Genomic DNA, 20,215 nt, shown 5'->3' with positions numbered 1-20,215 from the left:
GCAGGTGGGGGTTAAGCCTCAGCTCTTTCCACTGGTGTGGGTGGGAAGAGAAGCAGAAAGCTAAAGACATTTGAGAAGAAACACAAGGAGTAGGCCTAACTGAGTATCAAGAGACTTTTGGGTTAATGTGGTGACTTGACCACATGTCTTCATTTCTTTTTCCTTCCACAATTCCACTAGGATGATATTAAAAATCATAAAAAATATAATCTCCCGAAGACAAGAACTGAAGACAAAAAAGGATGAGAGAATTCAAGAGATATTTGGAAGAGCAGGTCTACACAGAGAAAAAGAGAAAGTGCATACCCCGAACCACAGGGCTACCTCCCTGGCCTTTGTTGCTTCCAGAATACCATAATATACAATCACCAGACAGGGGGCTGAGGGGACTGAATGATGCCAGAAGACCCGCCTCTGGATACTGACATTCAGAATGCTCCTGCTAACAAGCTGTCTTGGGGTCCCTGGGTGGGTCAGCTGGTTTCGCATCTGACTCTTGATTTTGGCTCAGGTTCTGATCTCAGGGTCCTGGGACTGAGCCCTGGATCAGGCTCTGTGCCCAGCAGGGAGACTGCTTGAGAGTCTCTTTCTCCCTTTGCCCCTCCCCACTCTCTCTTAAAAAAAAGAAGAAAGAAAGAAAGAAAGAAAGAAATCTATCTTGACATCCTAAAACCTAAAAAGGCAGCTCACGGCATTCTTGCCAGGTCTTGCTGACAAGTATGAGCTTTCCATCAACTTTTGGGTGCTTTGCTCTCAGATATGAATGGGCAGTGAAGGATGGTAAGATAACTGAGGAAAACCTCCAAAATGAAAGTAAGAGATCAAAATAGCAATTTGGGGGTGGTGGTGAGGTAACCAGAGGCAGTAAGAAAAAGAGTATCTTATAAAACATAATCAAATCCTCAGAGAGGTAAAATACTGTATCTATGAAACAAGAAACTTAAAAAAATTTTTTTTATTACGCTATGTTAGACACCATACAATACATCATTAGTTTCTGATGCAGTGTTCCATGATTCATTGTTTGCATACAACACCCAGTGCTCCATGCAATCCGTGCCCTCCTTAATACCTGTCACCAGGCTCACCCATCCCCCCACCCACCTCCCCTCTAAAACCCTCAGTTTGTTTCCCGGAGTTCACAGTCTCTCATGATTCGTCTCCCACTCCAATTCCCCCCCTTCATTTTTCTCTTCCTTCTCCTAATGTCCTCCATGCTATGTTCCACAATAATGTTTCATAATGTCCTTATGTTCCCCAAATCAGTGAAACCATATGATAATTGCCTTTCTCTGCCTGACTTATTTCACTCAGCATAATCTCCACCAGTCGCATCCATGTTGATGCAAAACCTGGGTATTCATCCTTTCTGATGGCTGATTAAAATACTACTGTGTATATGGACCCCAACTTCTTTATCCATTCATTTGCTGAAGGGCATCTTGGCTCTTTCCACAGTTTGGCAATTATGGCCATTGCTGCTAAGGACATTGGGGTGCATATGGCCCTTCTTTTCACTACATCTGTATCTTTGGGATAAATACCAGTAGTGCAATTGCAGGGTCATAGGGTAGCTCTATTTTTATTTGAGGAACCCCCACACTGTTCTCCAAAGTGGCTGCACAAATTTGCATCCCCACCAACAGTGTAAGAGGGTTTCCCTTTCTCCACAACTTCTCCAACATTTGTTGAAACAACAAGGAACTATAAAAAGACCACCAAAACCTCCCAACTAATCAAGAAAAAGGGCTCTGGAAATTGAAAATATGACAGCCAAATAAAGTCGACTGAAACAGTGGGAATAAAGGGTTGAAAATAATCTAAAACATAGGACAAATAGGACAGAAAAGAGAGGAAAATTTTAAGAACCACCTGGGGAGTCCAATACTATATGGTGAGGCAGTTTAGGAGAAGAAACAGAAAAAAAACAGATGGGAGGAATGACAGGAAACATTTCTAGAACTGAAGAACTAAAAATTGCAAGGAGAAGGTCAATGCATGCATGCAGAAATGTCGTAGAACCTTTGGGAAAAAAAACACTAACATTTTCTTTTCTTTTTAAAGATTTATTTATTTGAGAGAGAGAGAGAGAGAGAGGGAGCGAGTGCGAGCGAGCGCACAGGGGAAGGGGCAGAGGGAGAGGGAAAATCTTTAAGCAGACTCCCCGCTGAGCATGGAGCCTGACATGGGGCTTAATCCCAGGACCCTGAGATCATGACCTGAGCCAAAATCAAGGGTCAGATGCTTAATCGACTGAGCCACCCAGGTGCCCCAAAAGATTAACATTTTCTAACTGTGAATAAGTGAACCCCATCCCCAAACCCCCATGTCACACACAGAGAAATGGGGATCAAAGACGCATCGGATTTTTTTATTACACTGGAAATAAGAAGACAGTGGAGCAATGCCTTCAACAGTTCGAGGGAATATGGATATAAAACTAGGATTTTGGGACGCCTGGGTGGCTCAGTTGGTTGAGCGGCTGCCTTCAGCTCAGGTCATGATCCCAGCGGCCTGGGATCGAGTCCCGCATCGGGCTCCTTGCTCGGCCTGGAGCCTGCTTCTCCCTCTGCCTCTGCCTGCCACTCTGTCTGCCTGTGCTCGCGCTCACTCTCCCTCTCTCTCTTTCTCTCTCTGACAAATAAAGAAATAAATAAATCTTTAAAAAAAAAAACAAAAAAACAAAAAAGAAAAACCTAGGATTTTACATTCAGCCAAACTCCCATTCTGTGTGATGGCAGAATGAAGACACTTCAGGACATGCCAAAATCTGAAACATATCCCTCCTTTAGAGCTGTTCCCTGCAAATGACTAGAGGTTAGGATGCCACCAAATATGGGACTGTGCCAGGAAAGAGAAGGCAGGACAGTCCCCATGGAGAGGCAGCCCAGGATGCCAGTGACATTGCTGATCTAAAGAGCCGTGCAAGGATTCTCCAGGACAGAAAAGAAGGGACTGACAGAGAACCCAATGTTAATCCACATATAATCATCGTTACAACGTAGAGAGTGTATTTTCTAAACAGAAACAGTATTTATAGGTGTTGGACATCAGTGGGTACAGATAACAAAAGTTCACAACAGATTCATATAGACCAGGCAAATGCAGAAATGAAGCAATTATTTCACTAAGGAAAGGCAAAAAATGGTGCTGTAAGAATGGAAATCCATTATGAGACACCATTCGACTGGCCCCGAACATCTGCACTCCCAGAAGTTCAAACAGTGACAACTGCTTTACCCACATGCTGTTGCATGAACCGCACTGGCTGACCTGGGTGGAGGTGGAAACGTGACGGGGCTGGCTGTGCACGGAGCTAAGCCTTCATCTGGGGCAGCAGGAGAGAACACTGAGGAACACAGAGGGAGAGAAGCTGGGGGGCCGGCAGCAGGGGGGACAGGAGAGGGAGCAGCAGGACAGGAGCCCTGGGCCAACGACCGCTGTGTCTTTCCACAGGAAGCACGCCCATTGCCTACTTAAGATCCCCTCTCCTGTTCCTCATTAAGAAGAGAAAGCTGCCTTATCAGGGGCAGCACAGACTCTCCGAGCTCAGTGTCTGGGGGGCAGCACAGACATTCCGACGGCGTGTAAGGGCTGCTGTGATGGGTGCCCAGTCTGCCCTGGGGCCTTTATGTTCTCCGATAAACTCTTGTCGGAGCCACTGTTACCGGGGCGTCTACCATATGAAGCCACAGTCTCAACTGATGCAAGTACTATTTGACGTTTGATGTATGGGTATTGTTTTGACCAAATATTATTTGATCATTAAAAATCTTGCTAGAAACTATTGACTGAGGGCCAGCTGTATCCAGACAGCAGTAGCAATAACTTTAACATATTACATTATCTTGTCCTCACAGAAGCCTTGAGAAGTAGGTAATTTTTCTTCTTTCTTTGTTTGAATAACAGGTTGAGGACCATCATCTAAGTTAAGTACCTTGGCTCAAGTCGTAGAACTGATAAGCGGGCACCACCCAGCTTCTCCCACGGTCTCTGATTCCCCAGTCTGTGGTCTTAACCATGATGGCTCACTGCCTCCGGGGTTCCAAATGAAGACCATAGAGCAGCCACCCTGGGTTCTCACAGCTAATAAATTAACTTTTCTCTCTCTCTTTTTTTTTTTGGTATATCATTTTGTTTTCTATAATTCATATTCGAATGACTCCTGCCACATCGTATAATCAAATATTTGCTGTTTTCTTTTTTACTTCCTGTACCACTATACATAGTGAGGAAGAAGCCTATCTTAGCAAAATAATTTATTGCCAGGGATTTATTAAAAAAGAAAAACAAATATGTTTCTGGTGAAATCCTAGAATCAGGACCCGCTGAACTCACGAGTTCTGGTATACATTTGCAGATGTGGGTAATTCTTTCATTCTTTCAGTAGCTATTTCCTGTGCATGAGCTATGTGCCCAAGGTTCTGCAAGTTCCTGGGAGATCAGCACCAAACACAAGGACCATGTGGTCACTGTGCTCACCAAGGTCAGATGCTGGAGGACAATATACAGACCAGTGAACAGCCAGACATATACGAATACAGTTGAGAAAAGTGCCGTGAAGGCACCTGGATCGTCTGAGAATGGTCTGTGTTCCCTGATACTCATGATACCAAGCCAGCAGGAACTTTGAGCTCTTCCACCAACTCAAAGATGGTTTTAAAAATATGTTTGTACCACACAATATTGGTGGTACTTTAGTTGACAGAGCACATATTGTGTCTTGTTATTTCCACGTCCTACAAAAGAGATCTATTCCACAAGCCTAGAACAAAGTTTTTGTCTCCCTTTTGTGGACACCTTCCCCTTTGCTATGTACTTAGTTCTATCCCAGCCCAGTACACGCAGCTGCCCCTGGGCAGGGCAAGACTTAGATCACAAGTGTGAGCATTCATAATTCTCTTCCGTAACGGAAGACAGGATGGTCCATGGTATTCATTTACATCACTGACCATTTTAAGAACCTTTCTTGTTCTTGGCTGCCTTTGTAACTGTCAATGCATGAAAGTATTCCGAAGGTAGCAAGTCTCCAGCAACGGCACTGCTCACATAAGCATTTACGGAAGCAGTTTGGCAAAAAATAAATTTAATCCTGAATTTGTTTTTCTTTTGTTTGTGTTTTCATTCTGCTGTTATTGCTGTTGATGGAAATGGCTTTTATTCGCTTATGTTTATAGCCAGCCAAGTTCACAGCCAAGATTTTTATTAAGTGCTTTAAAATCTATTTCTCCCCCAACCCCACCTCCTGGCAATACAGATGTTTCTGGGTAATAATAACGAAGGAAGGGAGGGGCGCCTGGGTGGTTCAGTTGGTTAAGCAGATGCCCTGGGCTCAAGTCATGATCTTAGGATCCTGGGATCGAGCCCTGCATCAGGCTCCCTGCTAAGTGGGGAGTCTGCTTCTCCCTCTCTCTCTGCCCCTCCACTCGGACTCTCTCTTTCAAATAATTAAAATCTTAAAAAAAAAAAAATAACAAAGGCAGGTGGTATGATCCATACAGTATGAAGACGAGCCAGGCCCGTACCACACATCTCACGCACATCTTCTCCACAATCCCCACAATAACCCCAGCAGGCCAGCCCACCGTGCCTGTCAGGGGCTGCTCCAGCCCTGGAAAATGCCAGCGCGACACCGCCTACCTAGCTCTCTGACCTTCTGCAGTCTCCTCAGCCTCTGCAGGCTTCAGTCCCCTGAACCAGACGCAGACAGTGAGGTCACCGTGAGTTGGTCACGCACACAGGAACACTGTGTGCAGGCCCTGGCAGGCAGAAGGACGTCACGAACACTAGCTTTTGTTATTTCCTAACTCCTAGGCAGGAATGTCAAGTCTACAGTTATGTGCTAACTATAATTAAAGTCACAACTGTCAGATTTACAGCCTGATAGCTAGTAGCAGCAGCTATGCGTGCTGAAACACTGGGCAGTGACCGCACCCCTCACTCCACACGACGAGGCAGCAGAGGCACTCCTTCTCGTTAGGTCAGCACACCCAAACTCTAAGCCCTCACGAGGATGTACTATACAAGCTGCTGTCCAGAAGAAAGGAGTCTTCCAGTTAATGGTTTCTTAAGAAATTCAACACTATAAAAAACAAAAAGCTACTTACAACTTTGTCTCATAATCTTTCCAAGCTTTGTCGAATGGCTTCTTGAGATCCTTAGGAAAGAGAGAATGAAATGGAGGTTGAATTTACTTTTGTTCAAAGGCAAATAAACAATTCTGAAAGAAGATCTCAGCAAAAGTGCTTTCCTTTATAGGATGTGTGAAGCTTGACTCAGACGCTCATGGCGCAGCACGGCACTCATCACCCGTAAGCAGCCTGCACAGGCCGGAAGGGCGAGCTTCCCAGGGACCCTCGGGAAGCAGGACCCAGCAGCCAGGAAAGGCTGGGCCTGGGGGTCGCCACTGATGTGGCCAAGACTCAGAGCAGACTGCCCGCACCCATGGAGGCTCTCACCCATATTCTGGAAATTGCCTCATCTTATTCCTCCGTCAATAACACTATGTGAAGTGGCACATCTTTTTCAATGATCATCTTCCAAGTACTTTTTTTTAATGCTGAAAGTATTCAGAGTGCCTTTCAAATACAAGTACCACTATGATCTTAAAAGAAAAAAAAAATCAATCCTTTCCGGTTAAAGTGAAAATCAAATTTCTGAATACTTACTCCTTTGACTCCCTTCAGGTCTCCTTTTAACAAGGAGTCCAAAGTGAAGATCACATTGTGGCTCAGGCCCTGGAGCTGGAAAGCAAAGCAAAGGGGGGAGACAGTTAAAAGAGAAGTGCATACAGAACAACAAAATCAGCTACTCTTGACTGAGCACCTTGCACACACCAGGCTCTGTGAAAGGGCTTTTGTGCACCAGCTCACGGACCCCAGGGACTGCCCTGAGGCAGGTTGGCAAGACCAGCTTCCCCTCCAGCACGTGGACAGAGAGCTGGGAGCCCAGGCTCTGGATGACCACATGGCAACACAGGTGCACCTATGTGAACAATTCCTCAAATCATCTACAGACCTGTCACTGTTCTCCAATGACATGACTGACCTTATTTTGACTCTTCTTCAACTGCCTCTGTCAGAAGAAGGAGGGAGCTACCCAACTGGCTTGTACCACTCTATTTCATATGCTTCTGTGGCCTCTGTCACTCTCTGAAATTCCCTGGTTTATTTATATGTATATTCTCTGTCCCCCACCAGAACATAATCTCAATGAGAGCAGGGACCTCAACTGTCCTACTCACTGCATCCTCTCTGTGCCCCGATCCAGTAAGAAGACAAGATATTCAGGAAGCCCAATCTAGAGCAAGGGTGCAGTTTTCCCTGTTCCAAGGCAGCGGCCTGCGTCTCCTTGATTTTAAGATGGTATAAAAGACGGTCATAAAGAGTCAAGGAGACTCCTAGCACTTTGGGGAAATCAGGGTTAGTTGTGTGGAACCAAGACGGCAGGGACCTGCAGAACCAGGTTACAGCTGGAGAGGTCGGTGGGCTCCCCCATCCAGGGAATAATGTGACTCCTGTGTAAGCCGTGTACTCCTTTGTCACGTCAGTCAGCTGGCCAGCCACCCACCCTTCCATCGATCATTCATCAAGGACCTGCTCTGTGACACCCACCATGCTAGTTGTTGGCTAGGTGAAGGTGAATAAAACACCTCCTGGCTTGAGACAGCTCACATCCCAGGGACAGAGGAGGTCATGGTATGCAATTGATTCTACCCCATCTGGACACTCCAAGTGCTGTCCAGAGGCGGAAGGAGAAAGTGGAAAGAAGGACCTGGGCTGACACTTGGAGGCTCTGAGCAGGACCCCCTGAACCACATCTATGACTCGAGATGTGGGATACTACCCACGGCAGACGGCTGCTGTGAAGGGTTAGTCAATATACCTGACAAGTGCTAGCGGGTTCCTGCATACCTACGAAGGGCTGAATACAGGTTTATTTTTAAAGTCCAAAGGGATGTTAAGTAAGAAATAAGAATAAGGCCATGTGGAGCAGAAGGGACACCTTCTGCCGACTCCTGTCTACTGCTCTCAACTGGGGCTTCTAGAACTTGTCATCCTAGCTCTGCCCTCCTTGGCCACCCATTAACACACCAGGTTAGTTGTCCAGGGCACAGACCACCAGAGGGCCTGGATCAAAAACAGCCAATTCTCTCTTTCTTCTTTCAAAGACAAAGAGATTCTGAATACCACGACAATTCTGTCTATGCAATTTCACTAACCCCACAGAGGGAAACTGCCTGGCTGGCAAGTGCCAACAGCAAGAGAGCTGTAGATTCACAGTCTGCGCTCTGTGAGGTCAAGAGCCTTGGTTCCTGGGAAGTAGGGTGAGAAACATCTTAGATATTCTAATGGCTGTGGCTCTCCAAGGGGCCAGAGTACAGAAACTTGATCTATAGAGTATATTTGTTATATTAATTAAGTGATTAGTTAAAATTATTAAGTGATTCGTTAAAAAAATGTCTGTTGGTGGATCTTGAGATTGTGAGTTCAAGCCCCAAGCTGGGTATAGAGATTACTTAAAATTAAAATCTTAAAAAAATGTAAGGGCAGTTTGCAGGTAATAATTAAGAAAAAGTCGAAAACCACTGGCCTTGGGTATGAGATGGGAAAACTAAGGATTAACAGGACTCACTCCCTGCCACAGATGAACAGCTGTAGTAACATTTTGCTCTGAGTCCTCAGCAAGCTCATTGCTGAAATACAAGCCTCCTGCATCCCACTCTCCTGTGGGTCTCCAGAGTTTGTGTGGGTGGTAGGAAGAGAGGCAGGGGCCCACCCATCCTCCACCAGTCAGGCCAGTCTCTATCTTTCCTCAGTTCGTAGACAACCTTACATTATTTTCTTCAAAACATTTACCATCCCTCACATTTACACCTGTATTTGTTTCCTCATGTGTTTGCTGCATCCTCAATTTGAATGCAAGCTCCCTGAGAGCAGGGTCTGAATGTCCACTGGTGCATTTCTAGAACTTAGAACACTGCCTAGCACAGAGCAGGTGCACAGTATTTGTAGAGTGAAGGAAATACAGAATCATGTGAGTACAAGGTTCTTCTCTGTAGGACTGTTAATTTTTTTTAAATTTTTTTAAAAGACTTACTATTGTAGAGAGCGAGAGTGGGGTGAGGGGCGGAGGAAGAGAGAGAGAATCTCAAGTAGACTTGTCACTGAGCACGGAGCTTGATGTGGGGTCTGATCCCACAGCCTTCAGACCATAACGTGAGCTGAAGTTGAGTCAGGCACTTAACCGACTGAGCCACCCAGGCACCCCTAGGACCATTTATACTGAGGCAAAGCTTAGGGAAGTAGTCAAATAGGGAACTGGGGAACTAGTCAAATAAATTACGCCAGTTCTAAACAATAGCCACACAAATGAGGAAGTTCTTTACGTCTAGCTTCGGAAATATCTCCAAGATAAATTGTTATGTGATAAAGCAAAGTGTAAAACAGTATTCACAGCATACAAAGTTTTGTATAAAAAGAACAGGGACACCGGCTGGCTCAGTGGGTGAAGCATACGACTCTTGATCCCAGAGTTGTCCATTCACGCGCCATGCTGGGTGCAGAGATTATTTAAATAAGTAAGTAAAACTTAAAAAAAAAAAGAATTAAAAAAATGGGTTTATGTTTACATGACTGCTGGAAGCATACAGAGTAAACTGCTGGTACTGTTTCCCCGCAGGGACAGAGACCGGGTGTGCAAGGAGGGAGGTGGCAGAAGAACCTTTTACTGTGGACCCTTCTGCATGAAAAGCATTTCTTTGTACCATGTACTGTATTGTTTATTCAAACAAACAAACAAAAAAAAGCAAAAATTCTAAAATACAAAATGAGAGGACAGAGATCATAAAACATTTTTAACTCAGTCTTACATCAGGGTTTCCATGCCTCAAATCTGTTGTGAAATGGAGCAGGGAAAAAAAATACATTAATGTCATTGCCACCTTGGTGTGAAGGCTGTATTACAACAAAACAATGAAAGAATTATGAAACTCTGTGGTTAGTACTGAATGTGGGAGTTGCTCGGAAGGAAAAGTCCCTCAGAAGCGAAGTATTGACCACACACCAGACGCACACTGTAAGTTGCCGGTGCCGCCACTGTGGTCAGGCCTGGGGCAGGGGGAGGTGGGCTCCAGCCGCACTGGTGGAAAACCCCAAGAATGAAGAATTTCTTTGTGGTTATCCACACATATACTCTTGGGAGCTGATAAGAAACCAAGAAGGCCAAATATCATGTATTATGAATTCAGAATCTTCCTGGTGATGAGCCTAAGAAAAGGCCCCAGGAAAAAAAATTTTGAAACTTAAACTTTCCCCACCTTACTTCCCAGGAAAAATCAGGTTCAGCTGCAAAAACTGGCAAAGGAGACTTCTTTGTTTTGTTTTTTGTTTAAAGATTTTATTTATTTATTAGAGAGAGTTCAAAAGAAAGTGCTAGTAGCAGGGAGGGGCAGACAGAAAAGCGAGAAAGAGACTCTCAAGCAGACTCCCCACTGAGCACGGGGCTCATTGTGGGGCTCAATCTCAGGACCCTGAGATCATGACCTGAACTGAAATCAAGAATAGGATGTTTAACCAACTGAGACACCCAGGTGCCCCCAAAGGAGACTGGTTTAAATACAAAGTGAATAGTAACTACCTGTTATGAAGACACAGAGGAAAAGCCAAAAAGAAGACAAACTAATCTCAAGAAAAGGAAACTTTTAAGAAATATTTATTGATGGGCCAAACAAAATTTCTTTCCCTGGAGATCTCAATGAAAAGATCTATTTTTCTCCAATATTTGAAGGTATTGCTCTGTGACGGCGATGGATTATATGACTCGACAGTTGCAGGATTCTGTGATTCTCTGGCTTTTTTATTTTTCCAGTCCTTTCAGGGATCCCTCCCATAGCCTGAGCAAGGCTTGGAACCTGATGTGTAACAAAATCATCTTTAGGGCAACTGCGAGGACGTGAACACAGTAATAAAATGAGTGGACAGCCTTCCTGTATCACCTTCATTATCCTCAATGGATTTTTTAAAAGGCTTTCAAATCTAGTAAAACATTATTTCCCATTAATTTTACTAACATTCTATCGATTATTCCATTCCCATTTACTCAAGTTCCAATCTATTTCCTTTCCTTTAGTGATAAAGTTGAATTAACGTTAAGCTCTTCACACGAGTCAGGATAACACAGGATGAAGGACGCGTTTCTAAAAGCACCTCTTTTTCCACTTTATTAAGCAAATATATTTAACAGCCTTTCAGGAATGATGTCTGCGTGTGGTAAATGTATCTGCTTTCCAAACAAACTGCTGTCTGTTTCCTTCCTTACAAAGAGGAAACGTCCCCCGCAAATATATGCATCAAGCCCAACCAGAAATCTGTAATAAAGACAGGAGGCGGCTGAGGGCTATCCTTTCATTATGCAAAAGTGGCTTGTTTAAGCAAACAACCTGTAGTTAATATTGGTTTTAATCAAAATAACCACGTATTCCTTACCACTTGGTAGACCCTACCAAACGTCATATACACAGAACATGTAATCCCAGACGGGAGAGAGGACTTCACCATCAGCTTTCCTCTACGTATCTGCCCTGATTTTTAAAAACTCCTCTAAAGTGGCTCATTTACCACAAAATGAAATGATCTTGTTATTTCTCTGCTGATGTATCACCTGTCTTTCCTCTCTAGAGGGTATGCTTCTTAGTTAAGAGGAGGCATGTCATCTGTTTCGTCCCCTAACTGACCAGGCCCAGAGCAGGAGCAAGGAAGCAGCTGCAGGTCACCACGAGGCCCTATGGCTTCTGGCGGCCCCACGGTGCTCCCTGCCGCCCCCCAGGAGCACGGGCAGAGGGGCCAGTGACTCAGCAGCACCTCGTTCCCCTCCCTGCGTGAGAGCACAGCGCTATACGTGGTGCCCCCAGGATGCCCAATGCACATGGGACCGTATCAGTTAACGAGGACAGAATTTGCTTGCTTTGCCATCCCGAGTTAATTCTGACATTCCTTCTCTGCTGCCCACTGGTTCTCTCTCCTTCCTCTCTACAGACAGAAACAGTTTCCCTGAAAGTAAGGCTAATGCAAATCTGCCGACTTGCTCAACGCATTGGAAAATCCAATTAAAATAATGAGCCAGCTCCTAGCAGTTCAGTCGCTGATTCCCTGAAATAAATGAGGTATTCTGTCTAGTGTGTTAACTCCTTCACGGCCTCCTACATGGCACCCTGTTGTCAGGCTGTTTCCAGGCTGTCACGATACACAGGGAAGAGTTCTCAGCGGGAGCTGAGAAGCTCAGAGGCCATGTGGCCACTCACTACTCCTGGGCTGGGTGACTCTGGGCAAACCGTTAACCTTACTGCCTCGATTTTCTGATTTTAAAATGGGTGTCCTGGCCTCTTCCTCAACTAGCCCAGGCTGGTGTGACAGGATCAGGGAGAACGGACACTGCGAAGCTCCCGCTTTGCAGAAAGCTGCAGGGTCCTGTGTCTCCACCTGCCCTGCTTCATGGGAAGCCCCTGATATCCCCCAACGTGTTAAGTCATGTGCTCAAACCCAGAGCGTCAAGTGGAGGGGTCAAACCACAACCCAGGGCTAACGCCGAAGTCACAGCTGTCCACAGCACTATCTTCCTGCGGATTAACAGAATGTTTTGAAGACTATGCTATACTTACACACATGAATGGACAGTTACTAAGCTATGAATAACCCATTGAACCAAGCTTTAACTGTATTTGGTTGCATATGCATTAAGGGGAAACAAAGAACACTGGTCACAGGTCAAGGGCACTTACAAATCCAACACAGATGAGAGTTAATGTTCCCACCTCACCCACTGCTCACACATTTGTAACAGTTTATGCTTTACAGCTGCCAGGGCCCAGGGCTCACACGGTCAAGCAGGCGACACACACTTAGCGACGTGTGTCCTTGGACAAGTCATGCAGCCTCTTAGAGACTCGGTCTCCTTGCTTATTGTGGGAATGATAAGGCCACCTGCTAAGGGAGTTGCAGAACAGATACTGGGTGCTATGCATGTGAAATGCCTCACAACACAGACTCTTAATAAAATGTAACTAGGTTTACTTTCTCACATTTGAAAAGCTAGTGGCAGTGGTGGAGAAAATACAGTTATTAGCATTTTGGATACCAGACTAGGTCTTTTGAGGCTGGGGTGGAGGGTCGGAGGACTCCCAAATGTCCTTCATATGGCACCAAATTCTCTCCAATGGTAGGTTTTATGGTTGTTTCCCTGACTCATTCTGCAAGGGAGTCTCTACAAACTGTAAGGTAATGCACTCTATTATATACCATGCTCTAATCTAGGCAGAGCAGCCTGAATTAGATTTATTAACATGACAGATGGTACTGTGTTTAACATATGTTATCTAAAGTTACGGCTCACAACAACTCAGTAAGATGATTCCTGGTGTCACCCAATAATGAAGAAACAGGCTCAGAGAGGTTAAGAAATTTGCCCAAAGTCAAACAGTGAGTAAGCAGCTGGTTAGGTTTTTAATTAACATTTTTACTGACTCCATTCTCATTTCCTGAGTCCTACTATACAACTCTCAGATCCTATCACTCTCCTGCTCAAAATCCATCAACGGCTTCCCATGGACCTGGATTCAAATCCAACCTCCCAATTTAAGTCTGGCCCTGGCAACCTGTCTGAACTGTTCCCACTGACCAACAACCATGGCGGCCTTTCTTCTGGTTCTTAATCCATCAAGTTCTCCCCGCCGCGCCCCCCCCCCCCCCCCCGCACATGCTTTACCATGAGCCTGGACCACTCTCCTTTGGCTACGGGCAGAGCCTCCCATTCTAGTCTTCATGCCTCCTCTTCAGGGAGGTCTTGACCCACTCTACATAGATTTCTCCTGCCTGCGAAATTAATCTTAATGAGGCAGAAGAGGCTCCCTTTCAAAGCACAGAACATTTTACAAGCACTTGATTGTTTCTTTACTGTCTAGAGCAAAGCTTCTTGAAGGCAGGAGCTATGGCTGTTTTGCCTACCACTGTGTTACATCAAACCCCTAGGACAGCGTAGACCTGTCAAATAAAATGCTTATTGATGGAGTAAATGGCTGAACAAATGGGTTCCTTTCCATGCCTGGGAAAACTCTTCTGAGGCTCAAAATTGTTACAGAATCTGGGCCGATTTTGGTCTTCCTGGAGCACTCTGCACTTCCAGAGTAGAAGGCAGGGAGGTGGGGGTAGTTTTAAGAGAAGGACAGGAGATTAGAACTGCCTTCAGGATATGGCTGGGGGTGACAGACCAAGGGTACCTTTCATTTAGCAGCTGCCAGACTTGGTTTGACAACTGGGGAAGAAGGGTGTTCTAGATTTGAACCTGTCTCCACCTGTTGCTGTGGGTATAGCCTGGTCACTTCTCATTTCTGCCACTGATAAAATTACAAGGTCTGTAATATACCCTCTGGGTATAGTACTCTTACAGCTTAAAATGAGCTACTAAGATACAACTGAATGCACCAGAAAAAAATCCAGACCAACTGGGTGAGAACAGCCAAGGAGATGCTCTCGCTGTCTCACAAGGAGGATGTGGCCCCACCCCCCTACCTCCAACAAAGTAGCAAAAACAGTAACTAAGCAGTTCTGAAGTGATGCTGAAGAGTTAGAAGGGTCCGTTCACAGTTCCTATCAAAACCCTAGACAGTTTTATATTGTCTATAATGTCTACTATAAAACTTCTGGCATAATATGAACAGAACCTTTTGAGAAAATCTGAAAGATCTCAAGAAAGTGAGCTTCTTAACCTGACGAGAGCAAGAACAGACAGGACCTACCAGGGTCCTGGGCTCCAGGCAGTTTCTCTCCATTTCCTAACTGACTCAAACAATAGTGAAGGAAGGAGAAATAAAAATATGCACCCTGAATAAACACGGTAATAAGGGCCAACATCGAAATAATCAACTGTCAGTGCACATGCAGAAATTTTAAATGATGCCCTCGACTTGTTCTCAAAGGTAAGAACATGGCAACAATGGAGATGTTCAGCAGAGGAGACTGGGTAAATAAGCCCTGGGGTAAATAAACGATGGGCATTCTACAGAGCTGTCAGAAATGAAGTCACGGACACGGCCAAGGGGTTGTCCCTCGCAGCAGGGACAGTCACTGCGGGGGAGGCTCGAGGCTCCCTACCCCATCTTAACCACAGTAGCTCTGCGTTAAGAGGCTATATGCTTCCAATTAAGCAAAGGTCTAAGGCTACAATGCTTTACAAAATCAGAAAACATCTTCAAAATATATAAAAAAGTGAAAAATCAGGTTATCAAATAGCGCTATAGTATGAAACCAATGTGGTTAAAAAGTTATGGCAATAAATACCCATATGATAAAAAGTTTTATAAATAGGAAAAGGATTAGAAGATACAGATAGATCTATCTCAACCCAGAAACGGTGGATTGTAAGGCTGCTGGTGATTTTTATTTCAGCGTTTTCCCCTGTATTTTGTTATTTTTTTTTTTTTAAAGATTTTATTTATTTATTTGACAGACAGAGATCACAAGTAGGGAGAGAGGCAGGCAGAGAGAGAGGAGGAAGCAGGCTCCCCGCCGAGCAGAGAGCCTGATGCGGGGCTCGATCCCAGGACCCTGGGATCACGACCTGAGCCGAAGGCAGAGGCTTAACCCACTGAGCCACCCAGGCGCCCCTGTATTTTGTTTTTGACAATGAACTGGTATTATTTTTGTATTCAGAATATTAAAACAGAAATAGGACACAGATGGTTTCACTTACTTGTGGGACATAAAGAATAATACAGAGGACATTAGAAGAAGGAAAGGAAAAGTGAACTGAGGCAAATCGGAGGGGGAGATGAAGCACGAGAGACTGTGGAGTCTGAGAAACAAAACTGAGGGTTTTGGAGGAGAGGGGGTTGGAGGGATGGGTGAGCCTGGTGGTGGGTATTAAGGAGGGCACGGATTGCATGGAGTACTGGGTGTTGTATGCAAACAATGAATCTTGGAACAATGCATCAAAAACTAATGAAGTATTTTATGGTGACTAACATTAACACAATTTAAAAAAAAAAGAAATAGGACACAGAAACACAAGAGGGCGATATAATCAACCAGCAGCCTATTTCTCATTCAACTTGTTATGTGACTAATACAAGATAGAAACCAGAGGGTAGGTATAAAAGTAAAAATCATGAATCAGGGAGTGAATTTGGCAGGAAACATTGCAGCTTCTCTGTAACACTGGGAATTCTGTATCTCTGTCCAGAATGACCATCCTTCCCTTACCAAGTATGGTCCTTGGACCCCTAGTGTTTGCATCACCCAGAACTTGTTAGAAGTGAAGTCTTCAATCCTAGTTAATCAGACACTCTGAGGGGGCACCCAACCACACATGCTCAAACAAGCTCTCTATGTGTGACGGCACCAGCTTTACAGGAAGGGCTGTCCAAAGCAGAGGGAAAACCAAACTCCTTTAGAGAAGGGAAAGCCTACAGTCGAAACTGGAAGTCACCCGTCTAAAGGTCTCAGGCATAATCACCATGAGAACAGCACAGGAGTGAATGCCCTGAGTGATCTGGGGAAGACCTAAGGCAGAGGGGGACCCAAATTACACCATTATGCTAGAGGCATCAGGAACTGACAAGACTGAATTTAAGCAGAAAACACAGTTTTTTCCCTGCAAGTTTCACAGAGAGAAACAGGAAGAGGTAAGCGCACTGGGAATATGAGAATTCCCATATTCCCAGTGCGCTTACGCATAACGTAAAATAATGCAATAATATTTTGTCTAATTCAATTTAAGCAAATGAGGGGTTAGATTTAACATCATCTCCTACATCAAGAGTGAAAATGAAAGCACTATTAAGCCTTACATTAGGTGCAGCATCTGATTTCATTTGAGGATAATTGCAAGAAAAGGGCGAGTAGTTACGATTTATAAATTCAAGATAAATGGGAAAGCAAAAGGAAGAAAGGCCCAGGCAGCTAGGCCTTTGTTTAAAAAAAGGACATCTCGACTCTAAGGATTTCCCTACTGTGCTTGAAAGCATCGATCGACTGGTTCATGATCGATTTTCAGACCCTTAATTTCATTTCCATGCATGTCATCTACACTTTGCTATGTTTAAACCACAACAAAACCACACCGTAAGTGACATCAAATTTCATTTTCCTTGCCTTCACTGAACATCTTTATCACACAGTGTATGTTTCACAATCAAAAACTTATACTTAGCATCTTCCTAACAAATTAAAAAATGTAGTAAAATAACTGTGCAAGCACTCGGGGCTCACTGTGTACCCTCACAGGAGGAGATGGCAACACCTCCTTGTAGACACTGTCTTCATTTAACTCCCAGGAAAACAGGGGAGAGAGGAGTGTTGCTCCCTTTGCCTGGACTGCCCTACTCTGTCTCCTTGGTCCGTATGTTGTGCTTCCCCTCATAGGATCCTCACTGAAAATGCTCAAATTAGCAGTAATTGCACCTCGGATAAACCTCATTGCTATGATACTGCCACACGCAAAGCTTGACCCTCACTGAAAATGTTAGAATCCAGATAATTTACCTAAATGTGGCTGTAATATTCACCACCACTTGATACATTTCTAAGTCAGCCTTGAAGAAAAAGAATCTTCTTGGGTATTATGCCGGTGATGCCAACTGCTGCCAGGAAACCAAAGAAGGGGGAAAAAAAGTTTTTCTATTTGTAGGCAGCAAAAAACAGGAAGTCTAAAATACCTGGTCTCCTCCCCATGTCCATCTTTTCCTATAAAATGAAGTAGTACTTTAGTGTTAACTATTAAAAGAGTTTGTACAAGCAGTCTCTTAAACAGAAAGTGACAGCCAAGCCTAGCACAGAGCCCGGAACAGAGGGAATATTTAGCAAATGCTGGCTAAGTCAAGACCACAATTTAGAAAGTCTTTACTTAAGAAAAAAAGAAAGAAACAAAAACAAACAAAAACCCCAAAAAACAGGGGCTCCTGAGAGCCTCAGTAGGTTGAGTGTCTGACTCCTTATTTTGGCTTAGGTCATGATCTCAGAGTCATGAAACTGAGCCCCATGTTGGGCTCCCCACTGTTGGAGTCCTACTTGAGATTCTCTCTCTTCCACTCCCCCTCGGCCCCTTCCTCCACTCACACACTAAATAAATAAATAAATAAATAAATAAATAAATCTTTTAAAACAAACAAAACCCTGAAGTACAGACTTTGACCTTACTCTCTTAAATATCCAGTGTATCAGGGGTGCCTGGGTGGCTCAGTTGGTTGGGTGTCTGCCTTAGGCTCAGGTCATGATCCCAGAGTCCTGGGATAGAGTCCCACATCCTGCTCCCTGCTCAGCTGGGAGTCTACTTCTCCCTCTGCCCTTCCCTCCCACTTACGCCCTCTAACTTGCTCACTCTCTCTAAATAAATAAAATCTTTTAAAAAGATTTAAAATCTTTAAAAAAAAAGATTTTATTTATTTGACAGAGAGAGATCACAAGTAGGCAGAAAGACAGGCAGAGAGAGAGGGGGAAGCAGGCTCCCCGCTGAGCAGAGAGCCCGATGTGGGGCTCGATCCCAGGACCCTGAGATCATGACCTGAGCCAAAGGCAGAGGCTTAACCCACTGAGCCACCCAGGTGCCCCAATAAAATCTTTTGATATAAGTAAGTCAGTAAATAAATTTCAAGTGTATCAACCAATGCTTAATGCTACTTAATGCTTCTAGTTCACAAAAAGCACATCTGCAAGCCTAAGAGAATAGTTTTATAAATATCTATTAATTATTTTACGGCCTAGTTCAAGGTGTCCCTTCTGGGAAGCCTTTCTTGAAATCTTTGCTTTCTGGGTGAATGAATGAGTGAGTAACTGAATACATGATTCTGCCTCTAGTGACCCAGCTTGAGAATCCATGGAACAGAAAAGTGAACTCAGTTTTGTCTGACTTCAAAGTCGTGCACTTCTGCCAGCTCTCTGAACTTTCAATTGCTTAACACAGCTGGGCAGCCAGTCAATAAAAGGGCCTACTCACATTTAGTTGAAGATGTAAGCTACTAGTTCAAGGCTAGATCAGCAGCCTCTTTCTTCACAGTTAAACCTAGATGTACCAAAAGACACCAAAGGGTACAATCTAAAAGAGGCAAAGTGTAAAGAAAGTGTAAAGAAGCAAACAGCTTAAATAACCAGAAATTACATAGTGAAATGTGAAGAAGAAATAGATATGAAATGGAATAAAATTAAACACAATATATGAAATGGATCACCTGGTTCAGAAAACATGTAAATCAGCACGTCTCAAAGTGGTTCCATGGGAAGTTAATGTTTTTTATACAACAAGAAAGTATGTGGTCAAATGAGTTAAAAAAAAAAAAAAAGGAATTGGACAGGTCTCTTTAATAATAGGATGCCTCCAAGCCTTTAATACACAAATGTGCATCGTAAATCCCCAAAAGCAATATGGAGTACTTTTCAATCCAGAACTCTTGTCAAAGGCAGCATGGAATGAGTGTTTCAGGGAAAACTCTTAGGGAAAGGCATCTCAGATTCTGATATTCGTGTTCCCAGGCAGAGGGAGCCAGACGCACTGGGCCCAGTAGGGCCACTGCACACAGTTGCACAGGGTGTACATAGCTCAAAGCATCCGCTTGGCTTGTATATGCCATCCCCGCCACGCCCCCTCACTAATCCCTGTCCCTGGTGCTGGCTGACAACAGCCCAGAAGAAGGTGCCCTAGCTGGGCTGTGGTACCTGCCCAAAAGTCCGGATCTGGAGTGGGTCATCTCCTCCAAAAACTACAGGAAGTGGAGGTGAGGAGAGATGCAGAGGCAAAATCCTGAAGAGGAACCTAAACCCGGTTCAAAAGAGAACACTGAATCTGAGGAGGTGGGTGGAACAGCAGAATCCAGGTAAGAGGTCAGGCCTGGGATGGAAAATAAGAAATCAAGGAAGGGTGGAAGAGGTCAGAGGAGCGAGTGTGAGGCTGAGTTTGGCAGAACTCTCTAAACAAAGGAAAACATCCGCATTTGCTTTTCACAAGGGCCTCCAGATTTGGGCCTGGAAGAGCAGCTCTGGAGGCTTCCGGAACCAAGCTCATGCAGACAGAAGGCTGTTAGCTACCTCAGAACAGTGTTTGCCTTCCTCCTGCTGCATCTGTGCCACTGTTTTACTTGCTGCCCTTTAAATCAGTCCTTTTTACTTAAATCAATTAGAAGTGAATTTTATATGAGGTCCATAAAATGATGCCTGCATCCTTGAGACACAAT

The 20,215-nt window shown here is 44.4% G+C and overlaps 1 protein-coding gene across 1 annotated transcript in view; it reads right to left on the bottom strand.

Annotated features, from left to right (window-relative positions):
• Positions 1-20,215, bottom strand: part of ASAP1 (ArfGAP with SH3 domain, ankyrin repeat and PH domain 1) — a 348,258-nt gene that overhangs the window by 96,921 nt on the left and 231,122 nt on the right. Inside the window, exons 6-7 of the mRNA XM_080800600.1 lie at positions 6,669-6,743; positions 6,108-6,157 (exon numbers count right to left, since the gene is read on the bottom strand). Of these exons, the coding sequence (XP_080656726.1) occupies positions 6,108-6,157; positions 6,669-6,743 (125 nt within the window). The remainder of the gene's footprint in view (positions 1-6,107; positions 6,158-6,668; positions 6,744-20,215) is intronic.

The sequence above is a fragment of the Martes martes genome (genome assembly GCF_963455335.1).
Source record: "Martes martes genome assembly, chromosome: 4".
Classification (NCBI taxonomy): Eukaryota; Metazoa; Chordata; class Mammalia; order Carnivora; family Mustelidae; genus Martes; species Martes martes.
The sequence above is the reverse complement of the archived record's forward strand: the minus strand, read 5'-3'. Positions and strand labels throughout refer to the sequence as shown.